Source organism: Drosophila persimilis, unplaced genomic scaffold (assembly GCF_003286085.1).
Source record: "Drosophila persimilis strain 14011-0111.01,24,50 unplaced genomic scaffold, DperRS2 tig00000431-arrow-pilon, whole genome shotgun sequence".
NCBI lineage: Eukaryota > Metazoa > Arthropoda > Insecta > Diptera > Drosophilidae > Drosophila > Drosophila persimilis.
In genome coordinates this window covers 5,330,962-5,353,216 of record NW_020825312.1, presented here as the reverse complement: position 1 = coordinate 5,353,216, position 22,255 = coordinate 5,330,962, and the positions used below count along the sequence as shown (strand labels likewise).

The window sequence follows — 22,255 nt, the reverse complement described above, 5'->3', positions numbered from 1 at the left end:
GGAGCTGCGTTGTGAATCATGCTAACTCATATCTGATCTGATATCATATCTTTGCTAAGAATGAACCCTGGACCAAAACAAGTGCTAAAATCAGACGAATCGAACTGGAGGCGAAAAGGAACCATTGACCGATATCAACCATTTACTCGACAAGGTCATCGAACATAATTGCAGGTGGCTACGCCACTCATCTCTCCGAGGTAATCTCGGTATTCCTTTTTTTTTGAGGTTTCTGAAATCAATAGTGCGGGATGTGTCTCAATGCCATCAATCGATTGGTTGAAGGGGAAAGAAACGGAAGTTTTTTGCAAAAAAAAATTGTATCTGAAATAGTTTGTTGTTTTGGCCCCGTTATCGACTTCTTCTACACGCAGTTGAAAATGTTAATTTTCTGATATTGAGGGCGAGGTATCTAGACGTCGCCTGTATGGCATATATGCCAAGTTCTTCGTGTAATACGTTATTAGAATAAAACTGCGCTTTACTGGAGCTTGACACACGAATCAGGATGAATACGATGAAATTCAATACAAGTAGATACAATCATGTAATTTAAAAGTTAAATAAAATAGCCACTGTCTCTCCACTTCTAGCAGTAATTGGTTTTTTGGTGCTAAGCTGTATGGCCGCGGCCCAGAAAAACTGGAAGCTCTGGAAGCCCACTAATTCGGTGACCATACGACAGAATGGCGGAAGCCTGTGTGCCAATCATTTGGTTGGTGAATTTGTGCCGCATGCTGAAGACTGCCAAATGTTTTATCTTTGCGTGGAGAACGGTGATGCTGTCTTGGCCTCCTGTCCGCCCACAATGCTCTTCAATTCTGATACCAAGCTCTGCGATACAGCGGGGAATGTGAGATGCAGAAACGACACAAAGAGCGGCATGGAAAACGCAATTCCGCCGAACGCCGGTGACAACGATTTCAACAACATGATTACGGATGCGGCTACCTACTGTGCCACGTTAACGCAACAGCAGTCCAACGATCGGATCGTTTATATAGGCAGCTCCAGCAGCTGTAGCAATTACTACATCTGCTATTATGGACAGGCTATACTGCAGGAGTGCAGCTCGGAACTGCATTGGAATGCGATGACTGGAAAGTGCGATGTACCGGAGAGGGCCCAATGCACGTTGGGTGCTCCTGAAGAGGATCCTTCTACGAATCCAACTGCTCCCAATGGGAACATAAACTCGGGTGTAGCTGTGTGGAATGAGTTCATCCACTGCCCCACCTACGGACAACATCTGTATCCCCATATGCAGCGATGCGAGTTTTTCATTTACTGTGTGAAAGGACATCCCACTCTGCAGCAATGTCCGTTTTATTATTTCTTTGATATTGCCTCAAAAAGTTGTCAGTGGTCGCGTACGGCTTTGTGTGTACGTGATTTAAATTTGCCGCCCCAAATAAAACGACAAACCTGACTCTACCACTTGTGTGTTTACTGATTTTCTTATCGATTTCCCCCACGTTCCAACACTAGTGTATCGTTTTGTCTATTGCTATTTCTGTCTTGCAGTCTAGATTGGATTTGAAGTCTGGTGGAATTCAAGCACCATAAAATAAGTATTTTATATGTATATTCTTTAATATGAATTTTGGAGTCAAGCAATCCAGGTACTGGCATCTAGCCTGGCGGACCTATTATGCCTATTACTCGTGGGATCTACATAGACCACTGTTTCGATCCGTCGTACAGGACGGATCAGCTATGATATCCACGATTCAGAGGTTCATTTTGGGGAAGATTGTGCCCATGGGAGCTGGGACTATTTATTATCGTCAACTAATATGCAAAAAACATAACTTTAAATCGTTGGAGACGATGTAGCGTAGCAAATAGTACGCTCCATTGTCTTAAAACATGGCGGATATTTGGTTTCGGCTTATTTCGATATGATGGGTGAATTTATGCATAAAAATAACTAATATTCGCCTAGTGCCGTACGAAATCCGTCCCAAAGAGTTTAGGGCTAAATAAAAGCTAAGAAACATGCCAAGCTGAGTAATTTCAAGTCATATACGCTTTATTAAAACACAAAATTAACGAGGATTCTAATGGCCATATGACACTAGACTTTGCTAACCGACTAAATGCAAAAACAGAGATGGCCATTGCGAAAAGCAAGCAGTGAGAGCGAGAGATATGCTTATATGAATGCGTCAGTTTGGCTTTACAGCTGAGCAGGGAGCAGCAATTATCGATTGTTATACGTTTTACATCCAATTTTTCTGTCTGACTGAGTGTGCGTGATGGAAAACATCTTTTTGTCCCAAAATGTGTTGCAGTTCTTCGACTGATAGCCGGGAGACGTGTCCAAAGACGGCAACGAACACCAATTTTGCGTGTTGTCACTCACGATATCTCTGTCTTCGCAGCAAAGTTAGCAAAGTCTAATGTTATAGCACCATAAGCTCTAAAAAGTAATTCAGATTATCGATAGTGGTCTATAAACATCGATAGAATTAATGATCAATGCTTCTCCATCTCTAGTGTTGTACAAAGACAAATGTTTCATCTCTAGGAAAATAAATTTAAGGTAAATAAAAAAATAAAACAAGTAAACAAACCTGCTCAAACATGTAAGAAAATCACTTCAGAGTTAAAACGAAAAAATAATTTTTGTAAAACGTGAAATTAAAACACCGCTTGCTTCAAATTGTTACCAAGCCGCAGGTAATCAATTTATTTAAATATACGAACAGCGAAATCGAGTCCCTGGAGCGAACAAGGCAACTAGGTGATTATTGCCCAAAAATTGTCGTTCATTTGTGCACACGTAAGAAACAAAAGAAAACATACGAAAACTTAATGGAAAATATGCTGCAAAATTTGCGAAGTATTTTTCGCAAACGACGTCACTGCAGTGAAGAAACGCCGCCGCCTTCTGAGGGCCCTGAGCTCCATCCTCGATTTCCTTGCGGTGATGACGAGGGGTCGGGGCCGGGGCCGGGGTCCAATGATGACTATAGTGTCGCCTGGCCGGACGCATATTTTAACAGCACACCAGCCGATAGGTAATTAAATACTAAATGAGCACTCCGTCTCTCTCTCTCTTCTTACAGCTTGCGTGTGTGTGTGTGTATAAACAAAATATAAAAAATAAGCAAAAGCATCAAACACTTCTCCGACACCTACTCAAAAAGCTTAAGACATTCCAAAAGTAGCCACCAAACGGCCAAAATCGAAGCCACAGTAGGCAGCAAGCAGCACGGAGACCCACAGCGATTAACACTTGTTTGGAAAACGCAAACGCAGGCAGTTTGATTTCACTCTGGATCAGCCGCAGGAGATGGAAATTGATGCGCAATCAGCGCAGCGTCCCAGCGAGAATCATCTTCATCAACAACAAAACTCATCCAGCGTCCACCACTCGGAGTCACCAATGAATTTCGACTATTTGCACAGCCTTCGTTCAGGCGCGGTGCCTTCCACATCCACAGCAGTCTCCAGCGCCAGTGACAATGGCAGCAACAGCTCATATGGACTAGTCGACGACAGTAGAGCACTGGACAGGTTGTTATTCCATCCTACATAAAATCAATCAAAACTTGTAGAGACCACAACACAAAACGACAGGCACAAACGTTTCATTTCTTTTGTTATTTCCCCACCTCACACTGCTACCAGCTTCATTCGTTTATTTTTGTATAACATAATGGTGATAGCTAAAGTACCTCCGAAAGACGCCCACACAGCTTCGAAACCTGTGTGTAAGCGGCTCTCAGGTCATTATTTGTAGACCTTATGTATTTCTATAAGTGGAGAGCTGAGCCATAGCAGAGCGGTCTAACAGTCTTAATTTGCTTGTTTCTTTTCATATGAAAACCAATGAACCCGATGAAAACATTCAACAGATCAATAAATGCTAACGAGAGGTAAATACGAATTAAATATTTGCAAACTATTACTAAACTCTGAACAACTTACAGATTTGTTAACATATTGGATCAGATTGATGCACGTGTAGAGAAGCTTCGCAAGGATGCTCTCAATTTACAAGAGATGAAAGACTACCTTTTAATGTCTATGGATCTGATCAAGAGCAATGATAAGCTTCAGAAGATGAGAGAGTGTAAGTAGATTGTTCACATAATACCTCACGGAAAGGGGAAACGGATAACAATGTAATCCCTCTCTTCCCCTGTAGCCGAGCGCGAGGAGATCATGTTGTACATACAGCGCGTCAGCTCACGCCTGGGAACTGTTGAGCTAAATGTGCGCACAGTGCGTGACAACTCTCAGGAGGATTCTCTTAGTCAAATAAATTCTTTGATCGACACTATGATAAAAATGGGAGATCCAGTGATCGGCCGCCAACGTTGCCAGCTGTACTTGAACGCGTGCTGCAGTAGTGCCATGGATCCGTCTGGACATCTGGACACTCTGTCCGAGGCCGATGTCGGACCGATCGACAAGAAATTTGAGAGCGCTCTACTTGGTTGTACTTTGGACGACCAGAAGAACATCAAGAAGCGATTGCAGGCCCTAATGGGTTACTTAAACAAGCAAACTGTTAGCCATTAATTTGATTGTTTTTGACCCATTTAAAGTACATAGCATTATTATCGAACCAAAACGAATCACGTCACCAAATAAAAACAAGTAAACGAAATGCACGGAATATAAACAATTCTGAGTCTTTTGGGAACGTTCGAATCAGTTTTGGCCAAATAGTATTGATTAAGCGGCGGAAAGGTCTTACAATTTGTTTGCTTTTGGTTTATATATTTAGTCATTTTAAGTAACAGTTTAAATGTGCATATCGTTTTACAACATTCCAGGAAAACACATATCTTGTGTCTTCAAGACACGATCACTTAGTACCCACACGGCGCCATTGGTGCCAAAAAAGATTTGTTGTATGTTTTTCGATGTCAGATAGATGATTTCGTTGCCCTCGGCCGTGATGTTAGCCAGCTGGACACACCGCACTACCGCTCCAAACTTGGATATGGCATAGTACAAGGTTCCCAAGCTGTCCATGACCATGCTGCGAGCCTTGCCCAAAAGGGTGCCCAGACGGGTGAGTTGTATGTGTTTTTTTGCTAGAGAATTGGAGGAAAATGCAGCATTCTCTTCCCATTGCAGAACGTCTACGGAGCTATAGAGCCCGCCATCTTGATCGGCAACAATTAACTCGCCCTGAAGACCAAAAGTGAAGTCGATTGGCTTGATGGGAAATGATTGCTGCATGCTCTCGTACTTGTGGCTCTTCAGGGAACGACTTCGCCAGGTCTGCTCCAGTATATCGTAGGCCAGAATATGCGGGCTTTGGCCCTGGATGAAATATATGTGTCGTTCAAGTTTGCAGCTCTCTATCCTGGGTCCCAGTTTTACAACCAAGCTTTGGGTGTTGTTGGAGTCAATGTGCTGACCGCAGTCAATTCTTAGGAGCTCCGCATTGTTGCGTATCAAATCAAAGACGAACAGCCTGGGGGAACACCTGCTGCCCGGCCAGCCGATATCCATAACCCACAAGCGACTGAGGCTGTCCACCTGCGACCAATGCGCTTGCTGCAGCAGCGTACAATCGGAATGAGCCCCATTCGCGTGTACGTCGCGGTGGGGAAATATCAGAGTTGGCATTGGAAAGCGCGATACCGGCCACTGGGCCTCGATGAGTGTGGGTGAATCGTTCCCTTTTACTGTCACACTGAGAAATACTCTCGAGTAATGCATCGACAAATGACGGACACTGTAGCTGGATTCGTTGACGCCAGCCTTGGGCAACAGCCACGCTGCATTCGCAGTCGCCTGAGCAAGAACCAGCAAAACGAAGGGAACCTTCTGTGTGACCATCTTTGGATACAAACTGAATAAAACTGAGCTTGGAGCGTGTGGTTTGCTGATATACATAGGTTTTCAAAGAACTCGTTCAAATCGCTTAGATCAGCAATTGGTTTCATGTGTCGCCATAAAAAAATTGATTTCAGCGACCTGCATTAATGGGGACTAACAGACTGAAATGGGTTTTTATGTTGGCTATCGACGTTTGGTCAACATTATGTGTGTTGAAGAGAAATTATTTAGTAGATACATATGATTTTCAGATTCGTACCAAAACCTTATCAGAGATTCGCAGGTTTATTGATTATTGCGCTACAATCTATGTTATAATTTACTTGTAGATTTCCAGTGCTATTAAACAATTAACTTGGCTAAGGTAAATCCCCGAAAAATGTTCATCACGAATAATAATCCTTTCAAGAGGGCTCCTAACGAACTTGATACGAAATTTTCCCTGTTGATTAGTAATTTAAGAATAGAAAACTGCTCGTCCCAACCTCTTCTAGCCGAAAGTGTGGTCTATTTCCTGTCTATAATCAATCTTCAACTGTATACTGTTATCTCTGACTCTGACCGATTTGTCACTGCCACTGCATGGTTTGACTGTTCCCTTGTCTGTTTTCTGAATCACCTGGAAATATCTGTGCCAGCCCAATCAAATACGCTAAAGTTTTATAGATCATAAATATAGATGTATTTGCTTCTTAAAATACTCAAGATGTCTGCCCTATGGTTTGATTTAAGTAATGATTTTGGTTTTTTTCAGTTTGCGCCTAAGTTTATGATTGAAGTCTGTGGAGGTGATAAGGAGTAAAATTTTACTTTGGTTTTCTCTCTCTAACTGGTGGCATTGTATATTATGTTGTCTACCAGGACGACAGTACCCACATTCAGATGGAAGGCTATTCGATGCCAGTCGGAGTCAATTGGAACACACAACCACAAAAATAACTAATGAAAGCATATTCTGTGCTTAAGTTCGTAAGCTCTTTTCCCTATCTACCTCGCACCTCTGCGTTGGAGTTAATAATAACCGACTCGTTATCAGTACAATATATTGTTTTTTCCGTCCTCTTTGAACCGATATGATTAAAGCTTTCGCTGCGTTTCCCAATACCTGTCGGCCTGATATGTGGGCAATACGAGTAGCAAACATTTCAGTTGTTAATTTGTTTTGGCCAACGACACATCGAACACCGGGAGAGCTGCGGTTAAGATTCGCCTTATTTACGACACCTTCCTTATAATTAACACATAGTACCCGTCGACTGCATTCAACATGTGCAACGCTCTCTGCGAATGTCTCAAATGCCCCGGCAAAGTGGTTTGCTGGTAAGTACGGACAGTGACTGATTTCTGACTCATTCATTGCATCACGACTGCTTGACTTCCTAAAAAATATCAAGGAATAGTACGGGACAGTTCATGGTGGTTAATTTTTGTTGCGGTTTGATCGAACAGGAACAGCATTTCCATGTCACCTCTGATATTTTCCTGTGTACTCGTAGTTCATATTCAAATATATCTTACTCTCTCTAATCCATCTGTGTTATCCATTTTAGCTGCTGTAACTGTGCCTGCAAATTGCTGATGAGCATTCTCTGCTCAATCATTGTCCTGGTCGTCGTAGTTGGATTAATTGTTTACTTCACGGTCTACTATCACAAGGATAAGGGCACCGATGACGTTCAGAAGCAGGTCTCCCAACTGACGCCCATTGTAAAGCGCAGCATACGCGACTATTTTAATAAGGAATATTGATCTAGAGCGATGAATTTATACCATAGACAACATTTTTTTCACATTTTATTAAATAACAATTATCACAAATAACAAACACTATAGTATTGTACACTGTTACATTGATTTGTACAATTTACGGTTATTACTCGACATAATCTGGACTACATCAGGCACGGCTCTGGAAGGACATCTAGAGCTGCATCTCAAGTTGGCAAGGTCAGAGGTGTATTCTGGTTAGTTTGCTCCGGATCCTGTTCCTAGACAGTCTCCTTGCCAGGACTTTGGGTGACTCCTAAGCTTGATCGTGGATAACAAAATTAATAATAATTCCCAGAAAACGAACGAAATTAACAGAATCCGCGAAGTGTGTTACTTAATCTAATCGAACCTAATGCTCATAGTGGGATTTTTCCTTATCTACGATTGTTCTGACTGAGTTCTATGGCCGTAGGTATGGCAATTTAGAATTTGTTGTAATTTTTTTTAGCGGATTCTTTATCTATTGGCCTGGTTGATAATGAAAGAGGGGAAATGTGATTCATAGAAATGATGGGTTTTTCGGTTTTTGGTTTATTTTTCCGCTGTGACAAATTCAATATGGAGACTGTATTGCTTGCTAGTACCATTTGCTCTTACGATAGTCGATCCCTTTGTTTGGTCAGGTAGTCGGTCCTCGGCGAGGGTTGAAAAATGAGTCTAGTGGCCTGTGCATGTGGGATGCATGCACTTCGACTTGAATCATTTTTCAGTTGGTCGTCAACATCAGGTTTGCAATGTCCTCAAACACTACGCTTTACTACTCAGCCGTGGAAGATATGTTCAAGGAACTGCTAACAATAGAGGTGGAACAGTTGGATACCAAGAATGTGGAAGAGTCCGACTATGAGCCGTTGGTCAACACACCGAGGCGTTGTGTTCCAAGACGTCAGCATAATCTGTTTGCCAAGGACTCGACAAGTTTTGTGATTTGTCGCCGCTCACCAAAGATCGAATCATGCTTTGAGCTGGGGACGGGGTCGGAGCTGTCGTCTAGCAGACGTCGCGAACTCCAAGCCAACCAAGTCCTTCGTTTGCGCATTGAGAGAACCGAAAAGGAGCTGAAACCACAGCGACGGCTATCCATACGGATTTAAGTGTCGTCCAACGATCTTCTCATCTGATCGCAGTGCTTCCGTGTTAGTTTAAATATTACTCATAAGGTTTTCCAACTATTGTATTTGCATAATTGTGTAGAGTTTGAAGAGGTCGTGCAGATAAATATATGCTTCAGTTACAGGATTCTTTAAAATTAAATAACATTTAGATGAGCAATTGCGAGTATAGTTATGCCAATGCCTCACATCTAGCTATTCTTGCAGGCTGTGGATACATATGTATGTATGAGCCTGTTTTGAACACACAAAATGTTTCGCATTGATTTAGTCTATGTATTTAAAAGAGGTAAATATTTAGGGAACAATGAGCCACTAAAATAGTTTAAGTCCAAAACAAATTTGTTTGTTTCTAATAATCTTTTGTTTGTTTATTATATTCCGTATGCAGCAAGCATGGAAATTTATTTTTTGGACCAGCTGTGGCATCAGTGCGCTAGAAAGAGACGGGTATAGTATACCACTGTCGATCTATGAAATTGACCACATTCACATCTGCGTCGACAGGTGGCGCCATGTCGATGTAAAGAAGATGTAAAGTGTAGAAATCATGTAGATACTCTGCGCTGCGCTGCTACACTAGCTCGTAGCAAAATTGTATTGCCTCTTGGGAGATAAATGGAATTGAGAGAATGTTTGTCATTTCAGACTCCAATATACATATGCAGAAATTAGTCAGCCTCTGTTTTAAAGCTGGTTCAACGATATTTACAAGCTTATTGTCTTCTTACAGAGACCAAGAATAGGTATCGGGATCAGGATATACATATATACAAGATACTAATAAAATTCATGAATACGTCTAAAACATATCAATATGCGAAAAGGTCTTTACTAACTACGTTTAAAAGCAGCTTGGAAAACAGTATCTACATACATATTAAACTAACAAAATAGGGTATACAAATGCCCTTACTCCGGTTGACAAGCTACAAGCAAGAAATTACATTCCATACTCACTTACGCTGCCACTTTTTTGTTGACCTTTTTTGTTCAGACCTTGTTTTAGACACAATAAAATACAAAATATGAAGTTCTTAAAAGTAGTTAATATTGTAGAAAATTTATTCATGAATGGCCTAAAATTATGTGGGAAGAGCTAAGGGATTTAGTTAGTCAGCATAATTCAACGGAATATCAAAATTGAGCAATATCTCTTACGTTTTATGTGTTTGACCTCTTTCGCTAAAACCTTTTTTAGGCAAAATACGATAAAAGCAAGTATTTAAAATAAACCAGTCAAGTCTATCTAGTTATATTCGACGGAATATCAAAAACGAGGAATATGTATAATAGAACTTGAATTCGTCAGTCGAGCTGCTGGAAGGACCTCTGCTATGAAGCGGACTTGCAAGTCGTGCTCGGCAAGTTTTGCCTTCGGGTTGGAAGCTGGGTTGTATCTCACACAACTCTTGACAGGAAACGGGTGTTTGTACACATGACATGTACTTTTTTGGCTATCCCAAATCGGGATCGGGAAGAGCTAAGCTAGGTACTAGGTACTGGTAGGCTGTTTATAGTAAATGACTTAATGGATTTCCTAAAAGCTCGTAAAACATCCAATCCTTGCGTCGCGTTGAAAGACAGCGCAATCGAAATTCAAAACCTAGATAGGGGACAATGACGGCTTTCAGTAGTCCCACACTTATCGGCTTTCAATGCTTCCCCTCCCAAACTTACTGATCTACATTTGAAATGTTCTATGTTTGCGAATGATAATGTAAATTTAAAGGGGGTTCCCGTTGCCCAAAAACTTGGTTAAAACCTGAAGACTGAGTCAAAGAATTTGCGAATAACTCTAACAGAATCAAGTACTTAAAAACAATATTTATTACCAATAAACCTTATCAAAGCCCATGCATGACTGGCTGGATTTGTGCATGTACAAAATCTAGTTGATTTAAAAAATCAAAATCAAATTGCAAATAGGATGATTTGCAAATAACTGTGTATGTTCAGCTTCTGTGTGCGCTATCGACTTTCTCAATATAAATTTGAAACAAGAAGGGCAGGCGGTTGTATTCGTGGTCGAAGCTTTTGATACTCTGCATCTGTTAAATACAATATATGATATTTATATTTGGTTGATATATAAATGCCATGACAATGTATGTATATCAACTTGCTGAATAATAATTCCATAATGATTAATTTCAACCTAAAAGTTAATAAAAATACATCTCCATAAAATTTTGTCTCGATAAGATCCTTAAACTAACAATTTACATTTAATTTGATGATAAATCGTAGTGAAATCATTAAGAGATTAATCTCTGCATTACAAAAATCTGGGCAATACTATAATGCCCTGCCCCATGCCAGAGTATAATTATTTAATGCAAATCATATTGATTACGTATGTACATATGTATGTACATATGTATATGTAGAAAGAGCCTCAGTGCTCAATGCCGACCTTTCAGTGACAGCCCCTTACGGACTGACTTGTGCCATTTTCCCTAGACTCATTGACCCTTCTTGGCTGTAAAGCGAAACCAGTGAAATTATTATCAACTCAACCCGTGCGACTAATACAAACAAAGCGCCCCGTCATTAATAGCTTTTGTTGTTATGTCTATCGTCGCGCGTCTGACAATCTCGTGTGCTTCGGGGAATGCTGCTCTTCCTCTTCTAGGCTGAAACGTATAACGGAAAATCTTGTAAAAATCGCTGAGGATAAACGGTTATAGATTTTTGATCCAAATTTTGGCAGTAGGTGGCTCCTGGACCCAGCTATGTTATATCCGAAAAGTGTACCGATTGCTTCATTGCGAACCCCATAAACCGCAAAAGTTTGCCAGCACCCCTTGGGTGCTTCGATTTTAATGATTTTTGAAGAATCAGATACTTTAGCTTATGGGCTATGGCTAGACCGAATCTCATGCGATTCGGAAAATTCTTTTATATAGAAATCATTTAACGAAATACAATTTAAATCTTGCATTTGCTGTAAACAAAATACTATGCTCTTTTCGCTTTGGCTTTATCGCACGCGGGCGCTTTGCCGCCTTGCCGCTAGGAACGAATGATAGAGGAGAGCAGACGCATACGTAGACGGAGAAGGAGAGAGCGTTGTCTGATAGTTGTCGGCGCTTTCTGGTTTGCCATTCATTCAATGTGGGGAGAGGATGACTGGCTGGGAGTGACAACATGTGCTCTGCTCTCAGAGCGTAATAGAAATTAATAAAAGAGCGGTCAAAGCTATAGAGTTTGGGTTGAAGGCCCCGGATATAATAAATTCTGTTTGGTTTGCACTTCCCATCAGCCGTCTAATTATATTTTATGAAGAACTTGAAGCACTATATTTTTCTAATCAGACCCCAGATATAGTTAGACTATGACTAGGAGAATTTCGTTCTACTTTCAATGCCATATATTGCTAGTCATTACTGCCTAAAGTTAAGGGTCCTTCAACTTTCCCCATACGATTTCTCTAAATGTTCAAGACTGTTAAACTCTGAATCTAAGCTGAAGGTTTTGTTTGTAGATTATAAAAGTTAAGTCAATCCTAAAGACAGGACTTACGGACGTGATACCCTGCCAATCTTTTACATGATTAAGCATCCTTACATGATTAAAATCTACAGATTCTATAGCTTGAGTTAACAAGAAATTCACTTCTTGCTCGATCGGATCATAGACTCAATGAGGGAACATTAGCCATATGACCCAGCAAAAACGTTATCATCCTGTTTCGAAATCATTATATGACTACCAAATGTTTATCATCCCAGATTAGGCAGCAAGCTACATACATATGTAAGCTGTTGTTTTTCTCAATTTACCTAGGATCAAGCTGAATAATATTATCACGTAGGCCAAAAAAAGGTTGCTTTATCGGTCGAATGCAAGCAATAAATGAGAAGCAAGAGCCAAAAATAAATAAATTCCATTTGAGATAATTTTTTTATTATAAAATATTTGTATATTTAATATTTGTTTCAATACTCCTAGATCTACATAATACGCATTTTGTTTTGAACGAGCAAAAAATGAAAAAAAGCTGATTTTAAAGTATACCCCCCTTATGTGTACGATTTTAGCTTAACATCTATGCAGAGACGTCCATGTCAGCAGTAGAGACCCTGGCCCTCGTTCTGCTCTACGTGATAGTTGCAGTATTGACGCTGAGTGGGCGTAAGTCCGAATGTATCCACCTCCGTTTTGAACTGCTCCATGCCCCCGACACCAGCCAGATAGCCATTCAGTTTGGTGGCCACATAGCTGCTCTGCAACAGCGTGGGGCTGAGATTGAGAGAGGTGGCCAGATCCTTGTGGCCCTGCAATCTGTACTTTTGGTGATAGCTATTGGAAATCAGAATGAGGATTAGTATTGACGGAGATGGTTTCCGATTGAATAAACTTACGCTTCGGCCGCATAAAAGTTCGCCTTGGGTGCCACCTCAGTGGTAATGACCTCGGGAGCCCGACGCTCCTGCTCCTCCAGCTTGGAGGTCTCGGCGATTTGCTTCTGCTCATCATCGTGGTAGAGAATCAAGGAGGCGTACTGACGCTTGATGGGTGTAGTCAGGCCATACTCATGGTTGTTCCAGAACAAGTCCAACAGCTCCTTGAAGCTGATCACTGTGGGATCGTAGTCAATTTCCAGAACCTCCGTGTGATCGCCCCTGTTGAAATTCGTGGGTTAGTAAGGCGTCGGAAAGTGGTAGATAGATATAGAAGACGGGATGGGTGTGTGCGAAGAAAAGAAATGCTCGGGTTAGAATGATTAATGTTCAGTTTCTCTAAGCTTACATTTTACGGTACGTTGGTAATTCGGATTTGCCGCCGGCATAGCCCACAGTGGTCCTCAGCACGCCCCGGGTGGCTCCATACAGGGATTCGGCCCCCCAGAAGCAGCCCATCCCGAAGGTGGCTGTTGCCTTGGGAATGTTAACATGATGTACGGGCGATATGCTCAGCTCCTTTTGTTCATTGCGAACAGTGCTCTGCAGGTTGTCGATGAAAAAGAAGAGAAGAGTGAGTAATCATTTAAATCAAATTAAATTTCATTGCTTTGTAGGTCACACCAAGAACAGAAATGTGAGACCGTAACCGAATCCCGGCAAGCAGCGCATTTTGCAACAAAAACATAAAAAATCCACACTTGGCAATTTTTACAATATCTCGTGTGTCTCTCTCATTAGCAATTCACTCTTTCGCTTTTTCGATTTCGTTTTCTTTTTCTTTGTGTGCATCCATATGTGCTTTCGACAAAACAGCTGATTGGCCCCACAGACATTACAAAATCAAAATCAAGGCCGTTGGCTGAAACTACTTTTCTAGAAAATTCAAGTTTTTCACAATTATTCGCATACGTTAGTCGGTTTCGATTAAACAAAATAAAATTATAATTATATTACTAAATTATGGTGCACTGATATAATAAAATAGGTTTATATTTGACTTTTCTTGCCTTGAAATTACGAAACAAACGCGCAAACATTTCGTGGCGAGCAGGTTGGCTGTTGGGAAGCAACTAAGCTCGGTTGGCCAAAACCAATTAAAACGAATTGCTTGGCAGCAAAGAGTAAATGCTTTCAACTTTTGTCAACTGCCATTTATGACCTAACCGGCCGGCTGACCTTGCCAGGGTCTGAGAAACTTAAATTAAATTAAGGAAAATGGGGTGTCACATTTACTCACCAGATCCTTAAGCTCAGGATGTGAAACAGTTGTCGTGATAGTCAGAGACATTTTACACACAAGAGTTTTTAATGTGTTCTTTGGAAATTTCAAACAGAACTGATGCATCTGTGTACTGGTCGCCACAATTTATAGCGCCGGCTCTCAGCTTACTACGCTCGGCGGGAGTAAAAGAGGCGCGCTATCTCTATCTTTGTTTTGGTCAATTCTCCCACTCTCTCTCTCTCTATCTTTGTTTGGGACTCTCACAATTCCATTTCTTACTGATTAACTGCGCAGCACGACAGGTTTTTAGTACGATGAGCTGGACATTTGATCACGGTTAATAATTTAATGGGTCTATATATTCTAATTAAGACAGGAACGTATGGAACGAATTTTAAAGTCAAGCGCTGTTTTTTGGGGGCTCCGGATTTTGCTCCAGCTGCTATTTGTTGGGCTCGTACTTGAGCCGACTCAGACGCAAAATGAAATCGAGCAAGAACATTTGTATTTTGATCTCCTTGGGATTCTCGGTGACATAGAAGCCAGGCACACCAGCCTTCTGCAGAGTGGATTGCTGGTCATTAACCTGTTGGCCAAAGCAGTCAAAATAGTTAATACAAATAGGGAATTTCGGCTGGTTTATTGCGCAAACCTGCCTTTTGATCTAGAATTTCAATAATCTTCTTGTCGGACTCCACTAGCTTTTTGGAATGCTTGAGTTTCATTAGGCCCAGAATGTGCAGAAGTTCCTCGGGATCCTTAATTTTGGCACGCCAGTCGGACACCTCAATTTCGTATTCGTTTTCCACCTGCATACGCATTTTGATCAAATGCCTCTCAGTCTCATGCTGGAGCTCCATTAGAGCCTTGACAATGACGAAAATGCTATCATTGAGCACACAATTGGCCAGTTCTGTTAGTAGATCGTAGGAAATTCGGGTTTGCAGGTTTCTGTAAACAAAAGCAACCATTACTAACGTGTTTTTGCCCTTATTTAAGGCTGCTTCAACTCACTCAGGCAGCTCGGCGTGCATTGTTCTAAGCTGATCCACGAGAAAATAGATCTTGCGCTGCAGGAACTCTGGAGATGGTTGCTGATATGAGTCTTCTGCGACCGCCACTGGCTCACTTCCATTTGCAGGACCCTCATTGGATACTGTAATGTCAGTCATTCTGTGCTTTCGTTTTGTTTTTAATAGTTTTATGGGTTAGTGGACCCTTTGAATATCCAAATCGAAACTTTGTTTATTGTTGTTTATTTATACCGTCTCACTCTCAGAAATATACCGAAATATACCATCTCATTTAAAAAATATACCGTAAATATACTGACGAATTCAAGTTCTTTTTTACATATTCCTCGTTTTTGATCTTCCGTGGAATATTCTCAGCTATATAGAACATTTAGCCATGCCCACATAATTTTATCCGATTAATTAATCAATTTTCTACTTGACCGGCACATTAAATACTTGGCTTTGCTTGTTTTTGCCTCAATTTTGGTTTCTCAACAACAATATAGCGACTCGTATGATGGAAAACCGAGCTTAGCCCACTTAAGCCCCCTATATTTAAATAGTTCAACTACACGAGGTAAATGGCGGAATATATTAACGATTGTAAATTCTTATAGATCCATCCTATCCTTCCCTTTAAGTTGCCAAACCCCACGAATCTTTCATCTGAACTGCGCTAAAATGATTACCCCCTTGGCTTATAATAGGTTAATAGTTCTCCGGCAAGCATTGAAACCATATTGCTTAATTTTGATGTTCCGTCAAATATAATAAGCTACATAGAACATTTAGCCATGCTCACATAATTTTATACGATTAATGAATCAATTTTCTACTTAACTTATATTTAATACGAAGATCCTGTTTTCCGAACTGTACCGTAACCGTAATTAATAAAGAGATTTTCTTAAATTTATATGTTTTAGACATATTCACGCATATGATTTTAATCTTGTACAATAAAATTCAAGAATAAGAATTCTACAATAAAAGCCAAAAATAATAATTATATAATAAATGTTGTGATCCAAAAATAATAACTATTCAATAAAAATCAAGAATAATAATTATTATACGAATTATACAATAAAAATAAAAAATAAAAATTATTCAATAAAAATCAAGAACAATAATAATAATTATACAATAAAAATCAGAAATAATCATTATTCAATCAAAATCAAATTGTATCAACAATCAATTGTATTAAGGTAAGAAGATAAAACGTAATTATTATAGACCTTTTCTCAAATTGGTATGTCTTAGACATATTCATGAATATGATTGGTCTTTCAGATATATGTACATATATCTCTATCCTGATACTTATTCTTGGTCTCTGAAAGAATACAATAAACTGCAAAATATCGCTGTGATATTTAAAACAGAGACTAAGTTGTTATTGCCTTCTTTGGAGACTCGGGATGAAAAACATTTTCTCAATTCTATAACTATTCTATAATTCTATAAATGCTTTGCAGAAACATTAGCAACATGGAATGTGGCCCATTATCGTCAACCGGTTATTACCAGTAAATAAAAGAGAGCCTTAACGAAGAACGATAGCGAAAAAGAGAGTCATAACCGATTTGAAGAAAGCATCATCATCGATGGCCGAATCGATACTATCGACTGGATGCGAGTGGTGCGCGCCAAAGAGTAATTGTTTGAAAGTGAATGAGGGACAAGGATATGAATGCTAATTTAATAGATTGATGAAATAAAATATACTTTATTGTATTTGTGCTGGGAACGTATTTCCGATTTGAAATCAGTGCTGCTTATAATTATAATGATTACATCAGGTTGTGTTATGTTGTAGTGTTGTTGTTTGTTGATTAAAAGTTCAAAGACTTGCGCGCCTTGATAAAGTGTGCATCCGCCTCATAGGTGTAGACTCGATTGAGTTTTATCTTGCGTCGTTTCTTGGGCTCCGTTTGAAATTTTCCTTGTCCCCCGCAGCTGGGGGTAGCTGGTACCAATGATGAGAAGCATTCCCTTTTGCTGTCGTCTCTCGGAGCTTCTACAATTCTTAGGCTGTTCAGGCGCTGCAAAATTTGGCTGGTTTCGGTCTCGGAGCTCGACATGATTTCAGGCTTATTATTGTGGATATATTGTGTTGCTTGAAGTTGTCGGCTTGCTACTGATTTCCATTAGCCTCCGGCCACTGTTTATATGCAATTGATTGGTATGCAATTTCTAGACAGTCATAAATATCCATGCGGTAAAACCTTCCTTTATTCCTCCATCTGTCGTTTTATGACCTTACCTGCCCAATTGTACAATTTTCGCCGAAAATTGCCGCTAATCCCATTTTAATGCCTTCGAAATTGTGCGCCCAGGTAGTCAGCTAAGCACTTTATGAGCCGTCTAGTAATCTACAAACGATATGTTTTCAAGAGCACTTTCAGAAATATTCTTGTGGATACGCGACTTTTTTCTAACTCGAAAACCGTCAATGTTCGCTCTCTTCTCCAGTATAGTCGGAGGTGTCCACAAAAGCTTCTTATCTAATGATACTATTGATTTTTCTTCCTCAGACATATATTACCCGTCAAATTTGTATATTTGGATGAGCTGTTTTTTGTGGGTCTCCGGCAAGACGTAGAGACGGATGGACACAGCTCCAGTGTAAAAGCTAGTCGATTGGTTTTACATATATAGTGTTTCCAAGTCACATTAAAATAAATCTCTAAGAACGCTCAAATAAGCAACCTGTAATAATTAGTTTTTATTTAACATTTTACGTCGAGGGGAAAAAGCCAGGCTGTTAAAATTCGAATAATTTTAACGATGATATTTTTGCGTCAACGCACAGTAGGACATCGACCATTTCAGCTTGCTAAATTGAAAACTGCTGAACAAACAAATATAAGTACATATGTGTCTTCATGAACTAAAATGCTTTTTAAAATGTAGTCTGCTTAGGTCAATATTGATGCAATGATTTAAAAGTTTAACTTTGATTCCTGTGCATATTTTTGAAATTAAACATTTTAATTTTTTTGTACTGCTAAAGAACGTTTTATTGCCAATTTTGCTACACAAAAATATTAAAATTTTTCATTTAACATCTAAAAATTTGTTTTACAAAATTAAAAATATAAATAATTTGTATCGTAGAACTTGGTCCAAATATTTTTATTGGTAAAATAATCATTCGCATTGCAACAAATATCTTGTAAACTTAACATTTCTGAAGGCTAATGGATGATATTTTTTGTGTATTTTTAGACCCTCTACTCGAAGAGTACCCTTTTTTTTTGGTACTTGTCGGTAATTTATTTGACATTTTGAACCTTGTTTTTAAGAACATTACAGGCAGCTGTAAAGTTTCTTAAAGTTTTGCAGCTCTTAAGATTTATGCTTAGGAAATATTAAACTTTAAAATGCTAAATTTTCGACCATTTCGACAATAAAAGCCCAGGAAAAGTCCAAAATGTCTTTGGACTCTAAATAAGTATTTTTAAATAAAATTTCATTTTGTTGTTCGATCCTTTTATCATACAAATGTATTATGGGTCTCAATTTATATATCGTTTTCATTAAAATCAAAGCAACGAAGCTGAAACTGAGCGGCCTTTTTTCGAAACGAAAAAAAAATGTTTCCAAAAATAAATCATTCGTGTAACTACCGACAGATGGCGCATGTGCATGTAGAACTAGAGCTGCGCGCCAAAGTGAAAATATCCATACTATTTTCAACTTGAAATATATTATCAGCAAAAAATATATATCGATACATATTTAACATGCTAACAACAGAACATGTCGATGGAAACAAACATATGTTTCACACTGTTATGGCATATGTTAGCCGTTTCCAATTCTGGTTTCAATTAATCGCCAATGGTGCTTTTAAATACCTTCCACAGACGAATCCAGAACAATAATAGTCAATAACCATTAAATGAAAGCAATTGATTTGGTCCAACGTCGCGAGAACCTAATAAAGTGCCCTAAAGTCATATGTGTATTGTGTAACTGCTTAAAAGATGAGGCAACCAAGCGACTGCGGGAAAATTCTGATCATATAATTTCTTAAATACTAATCTACGTCGAAAGGCACAAAACGGAACAGAGAAAACACCGCAGTAACGAAAATAGCAAAGGAGAACTCGTTGCCAGAAAAACACCTCTCAGGCAGCAGGCAGGCAGTCACCAGGCGGACAACAACAAAATCAGCGAGGTTTAAATTAAACATTTAAATACCAAACACAACCATGTACACAATCAACAAGGGACCCAGCAAAATTGTTGCTAAAACGCGACGTGGTAAGTACAGTGCATTTAAATGTATATAAATGTGAAAAAGTACAATAAACCCAAAGACCGGGCACGGAATGGAATTGTTGCCGAACTGTTATGTCACAACAATGCGTTGAGCGGCAGCGCACACTCGCACTCATCTCTCTCTCTCTGTCGCTCTTTTTTGAAAATTGTTTTGCCGGCATTTCAACTGCAAACTGACATTTGCATCATTCTCTCCGTTACTTGTCAGGTCTGGCCCAAAACTTTGAAAAGTTCGAGAGCATCAAGGAGAGCAGCAAGAAGAACGGCAGCTTCGATCTGAACAGTCCCCCGGAGGAGCACAACAAGTAAGAGAACAGAACACAGCTGAAATGCCGAAACGCTTATGCAAACAATGCGTGTGCCTGCACATGTTGGAAATGTGTCGGAAAGGGAGCGAGGGACCCTCGTCTTATCTTGACATTTTATCGCAAGAGACAAGAGACTGAGCGACCTAGCTAGCACTCCTATGCTAATTGAGAAACGGAGCAGAGCGCTCACAGTAGGAGGCAACACGTGGGTCAAGCATCGGTTATCGGCTGGCCCCAAAGGCAATGACTTTTCCGCCCGTTACGTCACATGTTTCTAAGCGAGATGAATGGGAGCCACAGCAACAGACATTAGTAGGGCGCAAGCCGGCTGTGCGAAAATCATGATTTCTTATTGTACAATACGCATCCTTGCCAATCGAATGGAATGTGCTGAGTAGAGGAAAATCGATTGAGATATCGCTTCATATCACTATTCGTTATCAGCATAAAATGCCAGTCACATCTGCCTATGTTAGCATCTTAATTTGTACCAATTTATTTTGTACAATTTGATTTATTGCTTTAATGTATAAAAAAATATTCGTACGTCAAGGTGCCTAGAGCAGAGTACCACGCTGTCGTTTTCCCCCACTTTCCTCGAGTGATTTATTTTTGTAGTCCACATGTTCACGGGGCGCAGTACGGTTTGCATAAGTGCGGCGTCATTAATATTAAATATTTCGTAAAATTGTAATTGAAATGTAATGACTTTGGGAAAACAGCATCCCGCGCCCATTTTTTCAACAGAGTGCCTCAAAACGGATAACACCCACCAAGCTGATCGAGGATGAGGTGATAACACCGCAGCATGAGGAAATCATACGCTATATAAATGACTGTAAGTCGAACACACAATACACATTTATACATATATGTATAAGCACATCCCGAAACTAAGCTATATTTTAATGCAATTTTTTTCGTTATAGCATGGAACATGTTAGTGGCACCAAATCCCTATGATTCGAGTACATCGGCGAAGCCCTGCGAGAAACCAGTGGCAGATGCTAACAATAACAATGCCACTAATCCTGTGGAATGCATCATCGCCAATAAACCATTTCCCACCTCCGCATCGGCGGCTGTTTGGGTGGAGCCTCCTAGCCCAGCGTTGCAAGACTTCAAGCCCTTCGATCTGGAATCATGGTGGGGTCGTCGCTTGTTCCAAAACATTACCAAGAGCCTCTAATTAGCAGCGCCGAGCAGATTATGTAGCGCTTGCTGAGATACTAATTCATAGTTCGCCAGTGCTTCCTTTTATACTTTCTACTAGGAAAATCACATTAGATATAAGCGAGCGAGTTGTGCGATTAGTGTTTAAGTAAAATAGTTTCGGTTCATAACTATTAGGTAATATGTCGTCTAAGTTTTAGTGCTCTCCTTTCTTAGCATGTTAAGTAAATAACTAGTTGTCGCTGTTGGCCAATGTACATATACATTTTGCACATCTTTTTGTGCAATAGACTTTTAAGATGTGTAGTTAACGCTTTACAGTTTTAGGCATCATTTATGAAAATTATTACAACTGACAGATAGACAAGTTTTCAAATTTTTAAAGTTATTTCGAATTATTTCACATATGTCACTTCCTCCCTATAGATTAGTCTGTATATATGAATGAATTTGGATATTTTTTTTTCGACTCTAGTTTAGATTAAGCCATTTGTTGATCTAGAATTGGTTGATCCAATTCCAGTTCACTAGAAACACTAACCAAGAGCATACAGTCCCCTACCCTACATTTTTTTAGCACAAACAAAATAAAAGAATGCTAAAAACTACATATGTATAACTTGTTTTAAATGGAATAGCGTAGTAATATTGGACCAAAATGTTCTAGTTTGAATTATAAGAGATAATATTGAAATTTGAAAATAATGTTCTAGTATTTTGGCACACTTACAAAACAGTTACACCAGCCCGAGCTTTGATGAGCACTGTTACCAGTGCTGCCAGAGCTATGCCATGCCGAAAAGAGCTATGACCAAAAACATATAAGATACAAATTAGGCACTTCTTAAAACAGTGAAAACCACATTTATTGCGGTTTTATTGTTTATATTTCAATTACCGATATTTGTGGCAATATTTTAGAAAAATGCTAGATATCGGTAACGAGGTAATATCTAGCTAATAATTTTCGACATCAAAATTGATCAATATGGTTTCCAATCTTTGACGGAGAACGATTATTATAAACCAAGGGGGTATTTCAATTTTCCACCGAAAATAATGAAAATTTAATAATGTCAGAGCAGTTCAGGTAAAAGATATCGTACTTGTAATATTCCACGCAATATAAAAATCGAGGAATATA

At 39.6% G+C, this 22,255-nt stretch overlaps 9 protein-coding genes across 11 annotated transcripts; 5 read left to right on the top strand and 4 right to left on the bottom strand.

Annotated features, from left to right (window-relative positions):
• The first annotated feature begins 508 nt into the window (after positions 1 to 508).
• On the top strand, positions 509 to 1,429 carry LOC6597067 (probable chitinase 10). Its single transcript, XM_026989629.1, has 2 exons — positions 509 to 533; positions 573 to 1,429. The coding sequence occupies exons 1-2, from the start codon at positions 509 to 511 to the stop codon at positions 1,427 to 1,429; spliced, it is 882 nt and encodes a 293-aa protein (XP_026845430.1).
• A 1,242-nt stretch (positions 1,430 to 2,671) lies between these two features.
• On the top strand, positions 2,672 to 4,621 carry LOC6597068 (BAG family molecular chaperone regulator 2). The gene is made up of 5 exons (XM_026989550.1): positions 2,672 to 2,746; positions 3,072 to 3,522; positions 3,864 to 3,884; positions 3,939 to 4,081; positions 4,157 to 4,621. Exons 2-5 carry the CDS (start codon positions 3,299 to 3,301, stop codon positions 4,531 to 4,533), a joined length of 765 nt encoding a protein of 254 aa, XP_026845351.1. The 5' UTR covers positions 2,672 to 2,746; positions 3,072 to 3,298; the 3' UTR covers positions 4,534 to 4,621.
• A 113-nt stretch (positions 4,622 to 4,734) lies between these two features.
• On the bottom strand, positions 4,735 to 5,956 carry LOC6597069. The gene has a single exon (XM_002022158.2). The coding sequence runs from the start codon at positions 5,863 to 5,865 to the stop codon at positions 4,777 to 4,779; it is 1,089 nt and encodes a 362-aa protein (XP_002022194.2). The 5' UTR covers positions 5,866 to 5,956; the 3' UTR covers positions 4,735 to 4,776.
• A 1,004-nt stretch (positions 5,957 to 6,960) lies between these two features.
• On the top strand, positions 6,961 to 7,633 carry LOC6597070 (protein midgut expression 1). Its single transcript, XM_026989713.1, has 2 exons — positions 6,961 to 7,128; positions 7,359 to 7,633. Exons 1-2 carry the CDS (start codon positions 7,076 to 7,078, stop codon positions 7,555 to 7,557), a joined length of 252 nt encoding a protein of 83 aa, XP_026845514.1. The 5' UTR covers positions 6,961 to 7,075; the 3' UTR covers positions 7,558 to 7,633.
• Positions 7,634 to 7,946: 313 nt separating this feature from the next.
• On the top strand, positions 7,947 to 8,840 carry LOC6597071. The gene has a single exon (XM_002022160.2). The coding sequence runs from the start codon at positions 8,313 to 8,315 to the stop codon at positions 8,670 to 8,672; it is 360 nt and encodes a 119-aa protein (XP_002022196.1). The 5' UTR covers positions 7,947 to 8,312; the 3' UTR covers positions 8,673 to 8,840.
• A 3,749-nt stretch (positions 8,841 to 12,589) lies between these two features.
• Positions 12,590 to 14,419, bottom strand: LOC6597072 (peptide methionine sulfoxide reductase). Of its 2 annotated transcripts, none has more exons than XM_002022161.2 (4): positions 14,337 to 14,419; positions 13,446 to 13,639; positions 13,058 to 13,318; positions 12,590 to 12,995 (listed from the first exon to the last, which is right to left on the bottom strand). In XM_002022161.2, the coding sequence occupies exons 1-4, from the start codon at positions 14,385 to 14,387 to the stop codon at positions 12,761 to 12,763; spliced, it is 741 nt and encodes a 246-aa protein (XP_002022197.1). In that variant the 5' UTR covers positions 14,388 to 14,419; the 3' UTR covers positions 12,590 to 12,760. The 2 variants fall into 2 exon arrangements, with proteins under 2 accessions (XP_002022197.1, XP_026845241.1); XM_026989440.1 differs by lacking the exon at positions 14,337 to 14,419 and adding an exon at positions 13,721 to 13,783.
• A 233-nt stretch (positions 14,420 to 14,652) lies between these two features.
• On the bottom strand, positions 14,653 to 15,532 carry LOC6597073 (gonadal protein gdl). 2 transcript variants are annotated; one of them, XM_002022162.2, is made up of 3 exons: positions 15,336 to 15,531; positions 14,978 to 15,272; positions 14,653 to 14,907 (listed from the first exon to the last, which is right to left on the bottom strand). In XM_002022162.2, exons 1-3 carry the CDS (start codon positions 15,491 to 15,493, stop codon positions 14,764 to 14,766), a joined length of 597 nt encoding a protein of 198 aa, XP_002022198.1. In that variant the 5' UTR covers positions 15,494 to 15,531; the 3' UTR covers positions 14,653 to 14,763. The 2 variants fall into 2 exon arrangements, with proteins under 2 accessions (XP_002022198.1, XP_026845242.1); XM_026989441.1 differs by having other exon boundaries at positions 14,841 to 14,907; positions 14,974 to 15,272; positions 15,336 to 15,532.
• A 1,590-nt stretch (positions 15,533 to 17,122) lies between these two features.
• Positions 17,123 to 17,528, bottom strand: LOC6597074 (protein Z600). The gene has a single exon (XM_002022163.2). The coding sequence runs from the start codon at positions 17,422 to 17,424 to the stop codon at positions 17,176 to 17,178; it is 249 nt and encodes an 82-aa protein (XP_002022199.1). The 5' UTR covers positions 17,425 to 17,528; the 3' UTR covers positions 17,123 to 17,175.
• Positions 17,529 to 19,235: 1,707 nt separating this feature from the next.
• LOC6597040 lies at positions 19,236 to 21,723 on the top strand. The gene is made up of 4 exons (XM_002022164.2): positions 19,236 to 19,612; positions 19,839 to 19,935; positions 20,661 to 20,776; positions 20,868 to 21,723. Exons 1-4 carry the CDS (start codon positions 19,561 to 19,563, stop codon positions 21,125 to 21,127), a joined length of 525 nt encoding a protein of 174 aa, XP_002022200.1. The 5' UTR covers positions 19,236 to 19,560; the 3' UTR covers positions 21,128 to 21,723.
• The last annotated feature ends 532 nt before the right edge of the window (positions 21,724 to 22,255 follow it).